The following is a 20,729-nucleotide window of genomic DNA, read 5'->3' on the forward strand; positions in this document are numbered from 1 at the left end:
TGTTTCGTGTTGTCTTACCATGTATTCCTTTACGAAATGGAATGGACAAGAAGAAAAATTTAAGAACTTGTCCAACTCTGTAAGGCAGAGGACTGCCTGTGGAATGTTCGAATTCATACTTAAAAATTTTTAAACGTAAGTATAAGAAGTATGAGTCTCTACAAAAAAAAAAAAAAAAAAAAATGGTACGTTACTTTGCATGAGGAGTAATGAAGTAAACACAAGAATTAAATCTCTCGTTTCCCAACACCACAGAACAACAACAACGCAATTTGTCTTCAACAAGTTACGTGAGGTGCCGTCCAACGAAAGGGCGCTGACAATAAAAAATTTTCGATGCTTTCTATGAGACATAAATGAAATATGTGGCAGGCGTAGTCATCTGATTGTATATGACATGTTATGTGACAATAAAGTTTCTATTCCATTCTATTACGCTCTTTGAACTTGTTTACAGCATCGACCAGCCTCAGATTATCTTCAAAATATTAGTTTTGACAGATGGAACTCGTATCGCTCTGGTTAAACGCGCTAAGTTATTACTGCAGATGAAGGTTAAATAAATATGAATGATGTGCGGGAATTAACCAACGAAAAAAACCTTCGCTCATAGAATTGATGTGCGGAAAAGTATCTTCAAAAAAATATGTATGGTCGAAGATGGAAACGCTATTCTAGGAATAACGAAACGGGGAAAAAATCGCGTCTTGCCAACGCACACTACAAGTTAAGCAGTGGTTAACCTATTCCTTGGTTAGCTACTCCTGGATTAATCCCGATATTGTACAACCGACCCCTTGCAAAACAAATCACTGCAATGCACGCTCTGTATATCGAATTTATAAGAAGTCGAAGACGCCATAATCGTAGGTTAATGAGGATCTATGCTTTTGGCGCGAAATATCGTGTTGACAGTCGGCGTTTTGTGTACGTGCTGTACGTGTAAACTTTGTGGTATAGTTTTGGTGCGTGAGGAATACCATGGGCATACAAGGACTAATACCGTTCTTGAAAAAATGTACCAGATCCGCCCACATATCTCATTTTTCTGGACAGTGTGTCGCTATTGACGCTTATTGCTGGCTCCATAAAGGTGCTTATGCATGTGTAGAAAAGCTTGCAAGAGGCGAACCATGCGATGCGTAAGTATTTCAGTATGTTGTGTTCACATAAAAAAAAACCTCACATGTTTTACATGTCATCTAACGCCTTAGTTTTAATCTTTGTCCAAGTTGAAATATATCTACAAGAACAGACTGTTGTTGGCATACACTGTTATGCTCGGTATTTATTGATTGCTAATAGTTTATCATTCATGTATAAATAAAACCTGCATTGATTGCGACTGGACTTCATTATAGGCTTATTCCTGGGCGTATTCTGCGCTATTGTCACTACCACATATTTTAATATGGCTTAAAATGTGTATGATTTTGAATATTTTTGTATATCGTGCGCTCTCATGTTTTGTAAGTCCTTGGATTTACACTCTGAAAATCGTACAGTTATCGCAAGGCAGCACATCATCTGCAGTGTATGTAGGCATAACATGCCAGTCTGATCTGTCGTATTGATAAACCTTGCACAGAGCCCAGACTTACATTAAAACACTTAATGAGATTATATATTGGTATTACGACGACTTAGGGAAAGCACAACCGTTGTGTGATTGGACATTGCAGTAAACAACTACCTGCATTGAGTCATTCCATGTCAAATCAACACACCTATTTTACCTCACCCTCTTAGATTTTGCCAAAAGTTGGTATACTTATAGTGGGCACTGAGACTAAGAAAAATACCAAATTACAATTTTTTTTATCTCAAACCATTCCTGAAATATGGTCATGTAAACTAACTTTTCAAAAACCAGCCAAAAATGTGTGAATGAACTTTTTTTAAATTGTCCTAGGAGCTGCCCTAATTGAGCTAGAGAACTGGGAAAGGTGTCATTTTGCAGTATTTTCCCTGCTCTTTCCAGTGATAGACAAAAAACATAGCTCCTAATTAATAACCTTTTTCATAATGGTAATTCATATTTTGATTTAATTTTTTTACAAAAAGGAAAAATTCAAAATTTTCAAAATGTTTCCATAACTACTTCATACTAATGTAAATCACATTCTGTGCCAAGTGGTCTAATATCAAGAAATGTTCCCGCATGACCATCATGGATTTTGATGAAATTTTATATGAACATTCAAACATGTTCTCAATGAACACTGGTAAAGCTTCAGTTTCAGAAATTCAATACTTGCAGAGATATAGTCACTTGTTTGAAACTATAGCACAGCTTCCAATAGTGCATCCTTGAATTTTCAGCAACTTTGAGATGAGATATCTCTGTAAGTATTTGCATGAAAGAAGCAAAGCTCGGCCATCTTATACATCTTTTAGAGCTCTTTAAAGTAAAATATCAAGAAAAGGATTTCTGAGCAATTTTCATATAGATAATTTGAAGCAAACTCGGGCGAAAAAATAGCTGTTTTTAAAAAAATGCAAATTTTAGTTTTTTATATCTCCAAAAGTAATTGTGAGATGTACATAAAACTTTGCACACCATAACTCACCAACACAAGGTCTTAGAATATAAAATTTCATTCTCCTATTGGTTTCCATTATTTCACAAATCTAGGGTGAATTTGACGATTTTTCAAAAAGTACTAAAAATGGGTATTTTTGGTCAAATTTTTCAAAAAAGTGTTTTCTCCAAACTCTTCTAAACTATAGTAATTAGAAAGAGCATATTCTAAACTATCTAGAAAAGTGGATTTGGTTTTGCAATGCTAGCATATAAGGCCCTAAAAAGTAGCATCATCAAAGAGGTGCACTGGAAGTTTGAACACATTTTTTCTGGCACTCAAATTATACTTGAAGTCTTTTATTTTGCCTTATACATGTTTATTAATGTCTGGGATAATTGAAAGTCCTGATGAATAGGACCTAGCTGAAAGACCTTAAATGTCATCTGAAAGACAAAGAGCTGTTATCGTAATGGATTTTGCAGAAAATCATTCTTTTATCATTCAGGATGCTGTGCAAGGCTTCCACTGGGACAGTGGTCAAGCAACAATTCATCCAGCTGTTATCTACTTTCGTCAAAATGAGAAAGTAGAATCTTTAAGTTTTTGCGTTATCAGTGATTGTTTGCGGCACGACACTATTACAGTTCACGTTTTTACCAAGGAGCTCATCAAATATATAAAAGCACGGTTTGCACAGATATCCCACATTCATTATTTCAGTGAGGGCTCCAGTGCTCAATATGAAAATTTCAAGAATTTCCTAAATTTGTGCTATCATAAGAGTAATTTTGGAATGGCAGCCGAATTGAATTTTTTTGCTACTAGTCACGGGAAATCACCTTGTGATGGGATTTGACGTACAACAAAGCGGTTAGCAGCAAGAGCAAGCTTGCAACGGCCACTTAATGGATAAATTCTTACTCCCCTAGATCTGTTTCACTTCTGCTCTGAAAACATTAATGGAATTAAATTTGTTTTCGTCAGTAAAGATGAAATTGAAAAAATATTGTTACAAGAAGAGATGCTTAACCCTAGCATTACCAACGTATTTTTTGTTACATATAATACCAACGGGGGGTCTCAAAGGCCCATAAAGAATACCACAATTTATTTTATCATAAATCAAGTTTATTTACTTCTGATACCTCTAATAACAATTCAAAATGCTTAGACATTGTTTTTGTATACTGGATAATAAAAGATGTTATTATAATAGGAATAAAATGAACAAATCATGAGATTTAGTTTATATATTTTTTGGACTAATGTTTCAAAATAGTGTTTTCTTATAAAAACGACTTTTTTAATTCGGTACACTACATGAAGCAAACAAAATTTACTGTGTCATTCTGCAACGCATTTTTCACACAACACTGTGTTTCCCACGGACGTGTTTGTGGCACTGAGAGCAGGTAACAGTTGACTTTCCCAGCTTGTTGTACTTGATCTTTTTAGATGCAGCTTCTTGGCAGCATAGGTGGCACCGTCCACGTGTTCCTGGTTCTGCTGTTGAGGATGATGGTTCTACAGAGCAGCTGAGCTTCCGTTGTGTGATGCTTTCCATTGCCATTATTACTGGCTTCTGAAGTCCATACAAATTTTGTGCCCGTTTATCTACTTGAGATCTTATTAGTTTGAGACCTAAGTTAGTGATAAAAACCCTTCTGCGGTTTAGCAAATTCTTTTTCCAATTCGAAAAGTTGAGGAGGAAGAGTGAATATGCATTTATTGCTGCTATGTCAATGAGTGTGTAGAAGAGGGACAAAGGCCATCTTCTTGTTCCTCTCTTTGTGCTGTAGTGTCTTGCCATCTGGTCTATGGTGTCCACACCTCCCTTTGTAGAATTATAAAAAAGATTTATGTTATTCTTTTTTGAGTCTTCATTCAACACCCCTTCTGAGTGATAAGTTGAAAGCATCAACAGCAGTCGCTTTGGCTTCTCACGGACTAGCGTTGATGCAAGAGTAACTGGTGGCCTCTGTGTCTGAGGGTCAGTATAAGCAAAGATGGAAGAGTGTAAACTGCGGCCAGCTGTAATCTTCAGCTCTTCAGGTATTTGTCGTCTGTTAGACTGTAGGGTGCCAACAAGTGTGAGGTGAAAATCATTCCATAGAGTCTCAGCAAGCTCCACTGAAGTATAGTACCGATCTGTGGTAACATTACGGCCTGATTTTTCAATAGGTTTTATTAGTCTCTTTACAATTTCCATCGGTCCATTTGAATGCTGTGTATTTCCTGACTTGCCTGTATAGATGTCCATGCTGATCACATATCTAGTCTCAGAATCAGACAGCATTCGAATTAGAATGCCGTATTTTCCAGGTTTTTCTTTTAGAATCACCTTGAATGGACAGCGACCATGGAACAAAGACAACATCTCATCCACTGTTGTATGTAGACCAGGAATGAAATACAATGGAAGTGAAGAATTGAAGCTTTCAAAAATTTCCCTCATTGGAGCAAACTTGTCAGTCTGGCGATGAATTTCTCTTGTGTTCTTATCATCAAACCTCAATATTTTAGTCAATTCGAAAAATCGAGTCCGACTCATTGATCCATAGTACACTTGTCGGCCCTGAAGCAAAGACCATAAATCTTGGACAGGTATCTTATTGTCATGATTTGAACCCATGATTAGCAAGAGTCCTATATAACAAAATAACTCGTCTTCATCTGTGTGCTGAATACCTAGTCGAGAAGCCTCTTCATTTGAGTGTAGTTTTATTAGATTCATAATTTGAGGTGTAAAAAAGAGCTCTATAGCCTCTTTCGGAGACACAATTCTTCCTTGTTGTCCTAGCCCCATTCTTTCTCGCACTATATTTTGTACAGAACGCCGATATTGTCGAGATGGCTTCATAATATACTCTCGTCCACTTTTTGCAATGAATTTATCACATTCCGTATCATTATCATCTGGTGGATTGGCTTCAACCTCATCTTCATTCTCAGACGATGAATCAGTTCTAATTTCTTCCACATCATCATCCACTTCACTTTCCTCTAAATCTGATTCGTTCAAAACTTCTTCTAGCACTCTTTCAATGGAACTATCACATAAACGTTGTCTACTCATGTTGCTGGTTCAACAGCAGCAGAAACACTGAAAATAACAATGGTCCGCTTCATAATAATATGTCTGAAGGCAACAATGCCAAAATTCGTTTCATGGTAAGAATTTGAAACGAAAGACTCAACCTCGTAAATCTTTCCTTGCTATTACCAACGGGTGGGCTTCTAAGGCCCACAGAGAGTTAAATCAAGTAAATGAATTTTAATTACATTTTTATTCCGAAAATCTGTAATGACTCAATAGTACATTCAGTAACGAACAATTACCTTTACTTTCAAGTTCATATATCAAAGGGTATGGATACAACATAGAAAAACTGAGTCAGTGGGCCTACGAGGCCCCCCCGTTGGTAATGCTAGGGTTAAACTTGGACAAACTGTAGCAGGCACTAGAGAAAATCATCACTTTTTACCTATTGATGAAACGACAATTCAGGTCAGCAGAGTTTCAAATGATTGTTCATCTTTTCTAGCTTAAATGGGTCACAGTAATGGAGGAGGTATATTAATGTCTGCTGTCCAACCAGGACAATATGTTGCATGCATCTGTGAAAATGTGTGGTGGATTGGTAATATTTGTCAGACCTCCACAGAGCAAAGGAATGCATTAATAAACTTTATGCACCCACATGGTGCAGAAAATTCATTTTATTGGCCACCAAGAAGTGACAAGTGCTGGGTTCTGGAACACCACATTATTGCAGTTATTCGAGCTCCATCAGTAAATTCGTCTGGCAGGCAATACGCCATTCCTCTTTATATTCATCAGAAAATTAATATAGCACATCAAAAATTGAAATAGGTTAGAGGAAACAATCTAAGGAACCCAAGAGTGCCTTCTCATTTTACACAGGGCACGTAAATAATTTTACTATCAGGCTTGAGAACCTGTGTAAAGAAACCCTTATCAGGCTTGGGATCCTGTGGTAAAGAAACCAACCCGTAGCTGTTGGTGCTAAACTATCTGGCATATACCCTGTGGCCATGGGAATGCTGGTTTTCTCAGGTGAAATGAAACTAACAGTGGTTAAGCCACCGTGGACCATACTCATTTATACACTTCTTTTCCATCAGTAAGGTGGTAGTGTTCATTAAACAGGCAACTAATAATTAGATGATTATGCAAATAAAATTTACATTCATTCTTAATCATAATTGTGTGTGTGAGAGAAAGAGAGAGAGTGGGGGGGGGGGGGGGGGTGACAATTAAGAAATGACATTGTTTCTATTTTTATTCATTTGCTATTCAGACTTAAGCTAGGTCCTATTCATCACGACTTCTTATTTCACTTATCCCACACTAATAAACATGTATAATGCAAAATAAAAGATTTCAAGTATAATTTGAGTGCCATAAAAAATGTCTTCAAACTTCCAGTGCACCTCTTTGATGATGCTACTTTTTAGGGCCTTATATGCTTGCATTGCAAAACCAAATCCACTTTTCTAGATAGTTTAGAATATGCTCTTTCTAATGACCATAGTTTAGAAGAGTTTGGAGAAAACACTTTTTTGAAAAATTTGACTAAAAATACCCACTTTTAGAACTTTTTGAAAAATCGTCAACTTTACCCTAGATTTGTGAAATAATGGAAACCAATAGGAGAATGAAATTTTATATTCTAAGACCTTGTGGTGGTGAGTTGTGGTGTGCAAAGTTTCATGTACATTCCACAATTACTTTTGGAGATATAAAAAACTAAAATTTGCATTTTTTAAAAAAAAGCTATTTTTTCGCCCGAGTTTGCTTCAAATTATCTATATGAAAATTGCTCAGAAATCCTTTTCTTTATATTTTACTTTAAAGAGCTCTAAAAGTTGTATAAGATGGCAAAGTTTTGTTTCTTTCATGCAAATACTTAGAGATTTAATCTCAAAGTTGCTGAAAATTCAAGGATGCACTATAGAAAGCTGTGCTATGGTCTTAAACAAGTGACTGTATCTCCAAAAGTATTGAATTTCTGAAACTGAAGCTTTACCAGTGTTCATTGAGAACATGTGTGAATGTTCATACAAAATTTCATCAAAATCCATCAGGGTCATGTGGGAGCCTCTAGAGCACTTCGCATGGAATGACCCCATGGCAAAATATAAATATGGGATGATGATGGGTTCATTGTTAAAAAAAATTATTCCGGACTCTTGTTTTTCACTAACGGCCCTAGTTTGACCAAATTGACCTTTAACAAACAGGAATTTCTTTAAAATATACTGAAAGGTAAGTAAAAAAGTATTAGAAATATCAAAACATCGCCTTATTAAACCAAAACCAATCAGCATATTTTATAATTAAGTTGATTGCTTATTTTAATTTCATACAACTTCACTAACAGTATGTTAACGGATATAACAAAAACTAGAAATTGAGCATTTAACTACAAACTGAAATAAAGTATGAATAAGTGCAAGTATTTACATAACAGTTCTGGTCCGTGATATTTGAAATGGAACTATTAAACAAATTAAATGCGCAATGCTTGTTTTTGAGTAACAGGTATCTGTACATAGCTAAATTTAACACAATAGGTACTAACAATAATTTTGAAACAACTTTCTATAAAATATACATTAACACTAACGTGAGACAAAAATTAAGTTTTGAGTTGAAAGCAATTTCCCAATAAATTGTCTTGGAACTTCACATATTACATTTTAATAAAGCTGACTGGGTTTGGCTTACATCACTTTCATTAAGAATGTATGTTCTTCCTGTAGGAGTAAATGGATTCACTTTTGTGAGAACATTCACAACTGACACACATAGGACATCTGCATGTGCAGGATAAGAGAATGACTTAGCTGGTCCACATGGATGAAGAAAAGTTATTTTCACTTCATCAAGTTCTTCCTTTTTTTTCTAATATGTACCCAAGCCACCAGTTTCTGCCATATACAGTGTTGAAATAGCCTGATACATCTTGTAGCTTCAGTTTGTCTGGCGATGTCCCAACTCTGCATATCACTTGAGAAGTATTTGACTATTAATTTTGTTGTAGTGTTGGGAAAGAAAGAGTGAAATTGCTGTGTACCTTTGATTGTCAATGCCTCTTCAAGTCTGCTTTTTTAGAATATTTCAGAAGCAGCATAGTCTTCTTGAGTGGTATAAGCAAAATCAACCTTTGTGATATTATCTACTGCCCACTCAAATAGATCTCGTGCGGTTTGGATCTGATTTTGGTATGGCCTTTGCAAACTTTCACGAGCTGCCAGTCTGTTTACTGAACCCCCTACTCCATCACAAGGCCCTTTCCCACATGCTGTGGCTGAAAAGTGCCACCCAGCTTTTATGTTGAAGTCCTCCTCATGAAGGCAAAGGTTCACGAAGTTTGTCTTATTTTTATACTGAGCGGCAGAACCGTCAGAATAATAGTATATATTTTTTGGAATCTTTTGAAATTTATTTGTTAGATATGAAATTAGCTTCTTTTGAAAGGTGTAAACCACAGTTGTATTGTGCTCCAGGCAATCAGAAACAATGGAAAAGTTCATATGCTCAATTTTGACTTCCTGTTTGTAATATATAACAAAAGGATGAATGGTAATCTGTTGTCTTGCCCAGTGGAAACTCTGAGCTTCATCCTGTAGAACTATACTATAATTTTCTGAAAAATCACATATGACAACAAATTCAGATTCCGTAAGGTTCTCTCTTGTGGAGTTAAGGAATGTTCGTTGTTGCTTGGCAATGAAGTCATGCCGAATCAAAGTCGACATCTTACTACAAAATAAATCTATGAATTCTTCAGAAGTTTTCTGAACAATTTCCAGATTACATTGGTCAACTGACATCCACTGTCAGAACTGAACTTGTTCAGTTAAGTTTTCATGAAAAGTCTTTTAAAATGTTACGTATGACAGTTTCTCCTGGGCAGTATTCAGTTTCCCATGTTGCAATCAACTGATGATGGGTTGCCAAGCACTGACGTACTACCTTAAAGGTCAGTTTGGTCAAACTAGGGCCGTTAGCGAAAAACAAGTCTGGAATAATTTTTTTTAACAATGAACCCATCATGATCCCACATTTATATTTTGTCATGTGATTTACAACAGTATGAAGTTGTTATGGAAATATTTTGAAAATTTTCAATTATGTACTTTTTGTAAAAAAATTAAATCAAAATATTAATTACCATTTTGAAAAAGGTTATTAATTAGAAGCTATGTTTTTTTTTCTATCACTGGAAAGAGCATGGAAAAATTGTGCAAAATGACACCTTTCCCAGTTCTCTAGCTCAAATAGGGCAGCTCCTAGGACAATTTAAAAAAAGTCCTTTCACACGTTTTTGGCCAGTTTTTGAAAAGTTTACATGACCATATTTCAGGAATGGTTTGAGGTAAAAAAATGAAATTTGGTCTTTTTCTTAGTTTCAGCATACCAACTTTCAACAAAATCTAAGAGAGTGAGGTAAAATTTTTATTTAAAGTGTGTTGATTTGACATGGAATGACTCCATTGTAAAATCTGTAGGTGATTTGTGATCACTTAAATGTTTGTAATATCTGTTTTAGAGCACAGTAAAATTACATTGTGACTATGAACATATACGAGATAATAAAAGGTATTATTTTTCTCGTGACCTGCGGTTTTTGAAGATATGGAGTAATCTGTCTGTTGCATCTCTCTTTGTTGATAGGTCTACCTGGATTATCGTCATCATTAACCCCTTTGCTGGCGTTGGGCGGGATAAATATGCATGAAGTAGGAAAGAATTGTGATAGCCTGTCACTCTCGATGGAAGTTCACTTATATATGTATACACTACTAACATTTACATTGACTGTCATAAGCAGTCACTTTCTCACCAGGTCAGGGGAAGTGTCTGATTCCTGTAGATGTTGTATTTTTTTGCATATGCCATTTTTGTGTGTTGGGCTCTTGGTGTGTCTCTTCTTCTCTCTCTCTTTTTAGGTCAACTGCAGCTGCCAATACCAAAACACCAACGCCTACAGCAAAAATTGCAGCAGCCGATACCCAAACAACAACATCTTCAACAAAAACTACAAAAATTAGGCTCGGACATTTCCCTTGACCAAAACACCAATACCTACATATAAAACTACGAAAATTAGAATGGGTCATTTCCCATGACCTATATAGGTCAACCATAACTATTGATATGGAAAAACCACCACCTCCAATTACAAAAAACAAAACCACAATACCTCAAAAATCCAAAAGTCAAACATTCCTACGTAAATTAAAACACATTTGATACACAATAAATACACAAAAAAAACAAAAAAAACAAGACAAGACATCAACAAACACAACCAACTCATAAACTCTGTGTCGTAATGACGTCACGCACGACAGCACCCTTACGTCATGGTCACATTGTGAATTAATTTCCATGCAAACCACGCAATTCTAATCTTCACGCATCTGCCTTTCATGTACTTAGACTCTTATGACTGCATTCTGGTTTCCGTGTAAGTCGTTCATAACCTTTCACACTCTATATTTTATCCTTGCCAGCTTCAAAATTTTATAGTGTTGTTCCATTCTGCATTGTCAAAAGCCTTCTGTAAATATACGTACATTGTGAGCATGGGCTTGCCTTTCTTCAAATTTATTATCTTCCCTTGGGCCAACTTCTACCACTGTATCCATTCTGTTGTAAAAACTCTGTCAGTATTTTGCAACCAGGACTTACTATACTGGTGGTTCTGTAGTATTCACACCTGTCAGTGCCTTTCTTCTTCTGGATTATAATCATGGCACTCTTCTTGGAGTTTGAGGGGAAAAGTGAAATGATTGTATGACATAATTGGCTGGGAGACTCCATCTGATGTTGTTCAGCTGCCTGTTTCAACTCTTATTTGATGCCAGTATGGTGACTTGCAAGTGTTTGTGATGAATATGAGCAGAAATGTCTGCAACCTTACCAGGAATCAAACCAGGGACCATACAATCTAGAGGCAATGGTGCTAACCACTAGCTGACAAGTGACACACGAAGTCTGAAGATATTTTTCCTGTCTTGTATATTTTACATACTAAATAGAAAAAAAATTGCAATAGCTGATTCTCTCAAAAATCTCAATGATTCTGAGAGTATGCAGTCTGCTCCAGTGACCTTATTCAACATACGAGGGTCGGTCAAAAAGTAATGCCTCCCTTTTTTTTTCTACTTAAAAAAATTAAGTTAAGTGAAAAATTTGAATTTGGCGCCATTCCTCAAACCTTCTTCTGCAATCCACTGCAGTAGTAACTTTCTGTGTCAACAGGTGGCAGCACAGCAGAAGTTTGTAAGATGGCCGACATCGATGTTCGTTTGAGACAGCGTTGTGTGATTGAATTCTTGAATGCAGAAGGTGAAACGCCCATACGCATTCATGAAAGACTGAAGAAGGTGTATGGTGTTGTGACAGTGGATGTCAGCACTGTTAGACGATGGGTTCGTCGTTGTAAGGAAGCTGAAGGGCAAACACCGTTGACTGACGAAAAGCGGAGCGGCAGGCCGGTGAGTGCAGTGACTCCACACAACATTCAGCAAGTTGATGACATCATTCGTGGTGACCGTCGGGTGACTGCAGATGAAGTGTGTCGCATTATTTCTCTTAGTAAAGGCAGTGTGATCACGATTATTAAACAATGGGGGTACTCAAAAGTTTGTGCACGGTGGGTTCCAAGAATGTTAACCGATCAGAATAAAGAGGCAAGGAAAACAATAGCCTCCCAACACTTGCAGCGCTTCCGTTTGGAGGGAGATGAGTTTCTGAAAAAAATTGTGACCGGGGACGAAACATGGGTGCATTTTTTTGAACCCGAATCAAAGAGGTAGTCAATGGAGTGGCGTCACACAAGCTCGCTGAGGAAGAAAAAATTCAAAACTGTGCGATCGGCAGGGAAAGTTATAGCAACAGTTTTCTGGGACACAGAGGGTGTGATTCTGGTTGATTTTTTGGAGCAGGGATGCACAATAAATTCTGTTCAATACGTCACAACCCTCAAAAAACTTAAAGCACGTCTTCAGCGAGTTCGCCCAACAAAATCAATGGCAGATGTTCTTCTTTTGCATGACAATGCAAGACCACACACCAGTCGTCACACCTCTGACGAGATTGTCAAAATTGGATGGGAAGTTTTGCCTCATCCCCCATACAGCCCTGACCTGGCACCATCAGACTTCCATCTGTTCGGGCCACTAAAAGAAGCTCATCGTGGGATTCATTTTGAAGATGAGGAGGCCGTCAAAACATCCGTGCGTCAATGGCTTAGGAAGCAGAGCTGTGATTTTTACCGTGCTGGGATACATGCCCTTGTTCAAAGATGGACCAAAACTGTAGAGATGGGCGGAGATTACATTGAAAAATGACAAAATGATCCTCAATGTTGTGGTTTTCAACCTATGTAATTGCATTTAAATTTCCTGACAATTAAACGTAGAAAAAAATAGGAGGCATTACTTTTTGACTGACCCTCGTAAATCTCTCTGAGCACTTTCAAATTCTTTCCGCAGTATCATATTGCCCATCTCATTTCAGCTACTTCCCTTTCTGTAATACATTCAAGTTTGTTTCTGTGTATGACTCCTCTATGTGTTCCTTACACCTTTCAGCCTTACCGTCTTTTCTCTTCCCCCTCTTTAAACCAACCAACCTTACCTTCTTTGTTTAATACTGGCTTGCTGTCTCAGCTCTTGATATTCATAAAGCTGCTTATCTTTTCTCCAAATGTTTTATTATATTTTGTTTCATATGGAACTATGGATCAATGAAAATTTTCACCTGGTCAGATAAATCACATTTCTTGCTACCCGAAGTCAGTGGTCATAATTGGATATGTCATAATTTAAGTGAACGGCTGCTCGAAACAGACCCAGGTTGGTGGAGCAGTATTATATTGTGGAGGATGTTCACCTGGCCATATATGGGGCTTGTGCTCATATTTGAAGACATCATGACAGCTGCAGACTATGTGAACATTGTGGACAACCTACATCCATTCGTGCTTGATGTCTTCCCAGATGGCACTGGCTTCTTCCAGCAGGGTGACTGTACATGTCAGTAGGCCAGAATCTTACTACAGTGATTTGAGGAGCATCATAGTGACTCACGTGATGTCTAGTCCACCAAATGTGCCTGATCTGAATTCGATGTGATACATGTGGGACACTATTTGTCACCAGCTACACCCCCACAAATTGTTGTCTTCTAATTTATGGGAATTGTATGACCTGTGCTTAGAAACCCGGTCCCAGATTTGTCAAATCCATGTCATGTGGTTTAAATAAAAACTGTTCTCAGAAAATTTATAGCCTTGACACAAATATGCCATTCTTTAAAAAAAATGGTGTGTGTTCATGTTGAACTTATGAGTAAAAAAATGAAATATTAAAATAGACATCTGCTGTGATAAGGAGATTGTTTGTGGTAGCCATCTCATTTCTTTCTGTCTTCCTTTTAATTCCAGGTATGTGACTTATTGTATGAAGCTTGTAAACATGTTGTTATCACATAATATAAAGCCAATTCTTGTATTTGATGGGCGCCATTTGCCAGCAAAAGCAAAAACTGAACTCAAACGACGTGAGTAAGTATATAATTTATTTACAAAGTCATTTTTCTATGTTATGTTAGTCAGTCACTATATTAATGATGATGTAAATAAAATAGAAAGAAACTTCCACATGGGAAAAATATATTAAAAACAAAGATTCCAAGACTTACCAAGTGGGAAAGTGCCGGTAGACAGGCACAATGAACAACACACAAACACACACACAGAATTACTAGCCACAATGAGATTTTCACTCTGCAGCGGAGTGTGCGCTGATATGAAACTTCCTGGCAGATTAAAACTGTGTGCCCGACCAAGACTCGAACTCGGGACCTTTGCCTTTCACGGGCAAGTGCTCTACCAACTGAACTACCGAAGCACGACTCACGTCTGGTACTCACAGCTTTACTTCTGCCAGTATCCGTCTCCTACCTTCCAAACTTTACAGAAGCTCTTCTGCGAAACTTGCAGAACTAGCACTCCTGAAAGAAAGGATACTGTGGAGACATGGCTTAGCCACAGCCTGGGGGATGTTTCCAGAATGAGATTTTCACTCTGCAGCGGAGTTTGCGCTGATATCAAACTTGGGTATGTGCGGATGGATATGTGTGTGTGTGTGCGAGTGTACACCTGTCCTTTTTTCCCCCTAAGGGAAGTCTTTCCGCTCCCGGGATTGGAATGACTCCTTACCCTCTCCCTTAAAACCCACATCCTTTCGTCTTTCCCTCTCCTTCCCTCTTTCCTGAAGAAGCAACCATCGGTTGCGAAAGCTAGTAATTCTGTGTGTGTGTTTGTGTGTTTTGTTCATTGTGCCTGTCTGCCAGCGCTTTCCCGATTGATAAGTCTTGGAATCTTTGTTTTTATTATATATGTCACTATATTAATTTATACATTAATCTTGGTAGCCTATTAAAATGTAATGTGTGTGCATTGAGTTATTCCTTTCAAATTTTCCTCTCAACCTCTACCTATTGATTATCAACAACTCATAATGAACATTTTTCTAGAATATGTATCTGTCTCGTCATACATTAACTCCATGACCTTGCTCTTCATTTCTCATCTTTATTTTTCCCCTGTTTGAGAAAATACTCTTTTGTTATGCCATCAGTGATTTTATACAGCTGTGGATGAGTTTTGCTCTATAGCAGAGAGATTTTTTGTGAAAATTTAAGTGTATATCAAAAGGATAGGCAAATGTGGAAGGGGGGTGGTGTTCGTCGCAGTAGACTAAAAACTCAAATCCACTGAGATAGAAATTTAAGCTGCATGTGAGATGGTTTGGGAAACACTCAGTGTCAGGGGTGGGCATAAAATATTTGGATCCTTCTGTCACTCTTCAGACTCATCTCCTTATGGAACCAAAAACTTCAAAGGAAACCTCAGTTCACATGTACGAGAGTTCCCCAGTCATACTATAATCATCAGTGGAGATTTTAATCATCTAAAAGTTAATTGGGAAAATTACAGATTTGTTAATGGTGGGTGTGATAAGATATCCTGTGAGACTTTACTAAATGCCTTCTCTGAAAACTACCTAGAACAGATAGTTAGGAACCCTATTCGTGATCGAAATGTATTGGGTCTAATGGCAACAAATAGACGTACCTCTATGTCCACATCGAAACTGGTATTAGTAACCATGATGCGGTTGTGACAACAGTGATCACCAAAATACAAAGGAGAACCAAAACAAGCAGAAAGATATACACTATGTGATCAAAAGTATCACCTGAAAATGACTAAAAGTTAGTGGTGCCCTCCATCGGTAATGCTGGAATTCAGTATGGTGTTGGCTAACCCTTAGCCTTGATTGCACCTTCCACTCTCGCAGGTATACATTCAGTCAGGTCCTGGAAGATTTCCTGTGGATTATTAGCTTATTTTTCACAGGGTGCTGCACTGAGGAGAGGTAGCAATGTCGGTCAGTGAGGCCTGGCATGAAATCGGCATTCCAAAACATCCCAAAGGTGTTCTATAGGATTCAGGTCAGGACTCCGTGCAGGCCAGTCCATTACAGGGATGTTAGTGTCGTGTAACCACTCTACCACAGGCCGTGCATTATGAACAGATGCTCGATCATGTTGAAAGATAGCAATCGCCATTTCCAAATTACTCTTCAATAGTGGGAACCAAGAAGGTGCTTAATCATCAGTGTAGGTTTGTGCTGTGTTAGTGCCACACAAAACAACATGGGGTGCAAGCCCCGTCCATGAAAAACACGACGCCGCTATAACACCACCGCCTCCGAATTTTACCGTTGGCACTACACACACTGGCAGATGACATTCAACAGGCATTCGCCATACGCACACCCTGCCATCAGATTGCCACAGTGTGTACTGTGATTCGTCATTCCATACAATGTTTTTCCACTGTTCAATCGTCCAATGTTTACGCTCCTTACACCAAGCGAAGCATTGTTTGACTTTTACTGGTGTGACATGTGGCTTATGGGCAGCCGCTCGACCATAAAATCCAAGTTTTCTCACCTTTTGCCTAACTGTCATAGTACTTGTAGTGGATCCTGATGTAGTTTGGAATTCCTGTGTGATGGTCTGGATAGATGTCTGCCTATTACACATTACGACCCTCTTCAACTGTTGGCTGTCTCCGTCAGTCAACAGACGAGGTCGGCCTGTACGCTTTTGTGCTGTACATGTCCCTTAACATTTCCCCTTCACTATCACATCGGAAACAGTGGACCTAGGGATGTTTAGGAGTGTGGAAATCTCGTGTACAGACATATGATACAAGTGACACCCAATCACCTGAGCACATTCGAAGCCCGTGAGTTCAGCAGAGCACCCCCTTCTTTCAGCACAGCCTAAGAGCATGTAGAGGAACTCTGGCTCAGGTATAAAAGAATAATTGACCACACACTGGATAGATATGTATCCATTAGAACACTCCATACTGTGAGGGTAACTCCATGGGATACAGCCACTGTAAAGAAACTACGAAAGAGAGATTACTGTGTAATAGGTGAAAACAAAGTGCAGGGCTACGGGCAGAGAGATGTTGAAGTTGGCTGTCAAGAGAGCAATGTGTGATACCATCAGTGACTACCGCAATAGAATATTGTCAGATGACATCTCACAAAACCCAAATAAATTCTGGTCATATGTAAAGGCTGTTAGTGGCACCAAAGTCAGTGTCCAGCCCCCGCAAATGAGACAGGAACTGAAATGCAAAGCAAAAGCTAAAATGCTTTACTCTGTTTTCAAATGTTCCTTTACAAAGAAAAACCCAAGATAATTGCCCGAATTTAATCCTCAGACCATTGGAAAGATGAATGAAATAAGTATTAGTGTCAGTGGTGTTGACAAACAGCTGAAGTCGATAAAATTGAACAAAGCTCCAGGTCCCAATGGAATCCCTGTCAAATTCTATACAGAATTTGTGGCTAAGTTAGCTCCTCTTCTCACTATAATCTATCGTACATACCTCAGAACAAAAACGCATGCGCAGTTCTTGGAAAAAGTCACAGATCACACCTGTCTACAAGGAGGAAAGTAGAAGCGATCCACAAAACTACCATACAATATCCTTGACATCAATTTGTTGTAGAATCTTAGAACACATTATGAGCTCTAACATAATGAGTTTCTTGATCAGAATGACATTCTCAATGCCAACAAGCATGGCTTTCGAAAACATTGATTGTGTGAAACCCAACTTGCACTATTCTCACATGATATACTGAAAGCATTTGGATCAAGACAACATTGTAGGTTCAGTGTTTCTTGATTTCCAGAAAGCATTTGACTCAATGTCACACCTATGCTTGTTGTCAAAAGTATGGTCATATGGGGTATCAACCAAAGTTTGTGACTGTATTGAGGACTTTTTGGTAGGGAGGAGACAGCATATAATCTTGGATGGAGAGTCCTCGTCAGATATAGAAGTAACTTTAAGTGTGCCCCAGGGAAGTGTGTTGGTCACTTGCTGTTCGTGTTGTATATTAATGACCTTGTAGACAATATTAATAGTAAAATCAGGCTTTTTGCAGATGATGCAGTTATCTATAGTGAAGTACTATCTGAGAGAATCTGCATAAATATTCAGTCAGATTTTGATAAGATTTCAACACGGTGCAGAGACTGGCAACTCGCTGTAAATGTTTGGAAATGTAAAATTTTGCACTTCACAAAATGGAAAAATGTAGCATCCTATGACTATGATATCAGTGAGTTACTGTTGGAATTGGCCAACTCATACAAATACCTGGGTGTAACATCATTAGGGATATGAAATGGACTGATCACATAGGTTCAGTCATGGGTAAAGCAGGTGGTAGTTTTGGTGATTGGTAGACTACTGGGAAAGTGCAATGAATCTACAACAGAGATTGCTTACAAACCACTCATGCAACCCATGCTAGAATATTGCTCAAGTGTGTGGGACCTATACCAGATAGGGCTGACAGTGGATATTGCATGTATACAGAGAAGGGCAGCACGATCGGTCACAGTTGTATTTAATCCATGGGAAAGTGTCACAGAGATACTGAAGGAACTGAAATGGCAGACTCTTGAAGATAGATGTAAACTATCCTGAGAAAATTTACTAACCAAGTTTCAAGAACTGGCTTTAAATTATTACTCTAGGGATATGCAACCCCCTATATATCACTCTCACAGGGATGTTGAGGATAAGGTTAGAATAATTACTGCATGCACAGAGACATTCAGTTATTCTTCCCACACTCCATACGTGAACATATCAGGTAGAAACCCTAACAACTGGTACAATACCCTCTGCCGTGCACCTCACGGTGGTTTCCAGAGAATAGATGTAGATGTAGAATACTGTATGATATTGTAAGAGTTGATAGTGTTAGATTTTAATAACTCCCCAAAGAAAGGACATTGTTCTACTTAAAATGGCCATTTCTGAACTTCGAAGCTAATTATTGCTTAATTTACGTTTATGTGATTTTGTATTTACGGATAGCTTGAATAAAGTCAGCAGTTAGCTTGCTATGTAAAACTGAGTTATAATTTTAAAAATATCCTCCATTACTTTCATTCATTTGTTTGTTTATTTCGTCATGGATTCATCTCAAAATGATATAGGATTTGTCACAGTAATACAATAAAAATCAGTAACCCAAAAGAGATCAACACAATAGAGTATGAACTATAATGATAGGACGTGTTGTCGGCCATGGCCTTCATGAAGGTACCATCCTTGCATTTGCCTGAAGTGATCTAAAAAGACCATGAAAATCCCAAATCATGATATCTGGGCAGTGTGAACCCTAACCCCCTGAATACGAGGTCAGTGCCTTAACAGTTGTACAAGCTTATTTGGTTGGTCCCTTCTACATCTATGTAACTACTCCACAGTTCTCACTTAGGGTGGCTGCCAGAATGTTCATCAAATCACGTTCGGACTATTTCTTACTGTTCTACTCTTGGACAGTGAGTGCATGGGAAAAGTTAAAATGTAAGTCTCTCCATGCAAGCTCTGATTTCTCTTATTTTATTATGATGATAATTTCTTCGTATATTGATTGGTGTCAATAAAATATTTTCATACTCAGAGGAGAAAGTTGGCAATATGATTGCTTGAGAAGATATTGCCACAATGAATAACTCCTTTGTTTTAATGATAGCCAACCCCTCCTGCCGCCCCTCTTTGGACCTTTTTCATGTTCTCCAGCAATCCTATCTGATATGGATCCCAAACACAAAGTAATACTCCAGCAGAGGACAGACAAGCATAATGTACGCATTCTCTTCCGTATACTTGTTGTGTCTTGTAAGTGCTCTGCCAGTAAAATACAGTCTTCGATGTGCCTTCATCACAAGATTATCTATGTAGTCATTTCAATTTATGTTTTTTGTAATTGTAATTCCTAGGTATTCAGTTGAATTGACAGCCTTTAGATTTCTGTGATTTATCATGTAACTGAAATTTAACAAATTCCTTTCTGTACTCATGTGTATGACTACATCCATACTTTTCCTTGTTTAGAGTCAATTGCCACTTTTCACAGCAGACTGCCCTTGAGTTTAAGTGATTTTGCAATTGGTTTTGATTGTCTAATGACTTTAATAGGTGGTAAATGGTAGTATCATCTGCAAACAATCTTAAGAGGGCTGCTCAGATTGGGTCCTAAATCATTTATATAGTTTAGGAATAGCAAAGGGCCTATAACACTCCCTTAGGAAACGCCTGATACCACTTCTGTTTAACTCGATGACTTTCCATCAATTACTACAAAGTGTGACATTTCTGACTGATCATAAATGCAGTTGCACAGCCAAGATGATACTCCATAGGTACATAATTTGAACAGAAGTCTCTTGTGAGGAACAGAGCTGGTTGTGTTTCACAAGAGCAGTATTTTCTGAAATTGTGCTGCCTGTGTGTTAATAGATAATTTCTTCAAGGTAATTCAGAATGTGTAACCACAGTACATGAGGTCTCTTCAGAACATTCTGAAACATTGTCCATAAAATTTTTCTACGATTAACTTTTACTTATTGTGCATTGTCTCCAAAATACTCTCCTCTGCAATTGATACACTGCTCTCAACACCGTTTCCACTTCTGAAATAAGTTTTGGTATGCCTTTTGCTGGATCGTGTGAAGCACAATCTGCAAATTTTCTTTTATCTCAT

General features: G+C 37.9%; 1 protein-coding gene across 3 annotated transcripts in view; it reads left to right on the forward strand.

The window, feature by feature from the left end:
• The first annotated feature begins 482 nt into the window (after positions 1–482).
• Positions 483–20,729, forward strand: part of LOC126298976 (exonuclease 1) — a 115,818-nt gene continuing 95,571 nt past the window's right edge. The window contains exons 1-2 of one of the 3 annotated variants that reach the window (XM_049990597.1): positions 483–1,142; positions 14,012–14,131. In XM_049990597.1, coding sequence (XP_049846554.1) covers positions 982–1,142; positions 14,012–14,131 — 281 coding nt within the window. In that variant the 5' untranslated portion in view covers positions 483–981. Of the gene's footprint in view, positions 1,143–14,011; positions 14,132–20,729 lie in introns of those variants that run through there. The other 2 variants (XM_049990598.1, XM_049990599.1) reach the window with 2 other exon arrangements.

Source organism: Schistocerca gregaria, chromosome X, assembly GCF_023897955.1.
Source record: "Schistocerca gregaria isolate iqSchGreg1 chromosome X, iqSchGreg1.2, whole genome shotgun sequence".
Classification (NCBI taxonomy): Eukaryota; Metazoa; Arthropoda; class Insecta; order Orthoptera; family Acrididae; genus Schistocerca; species Schistocerca gregaria.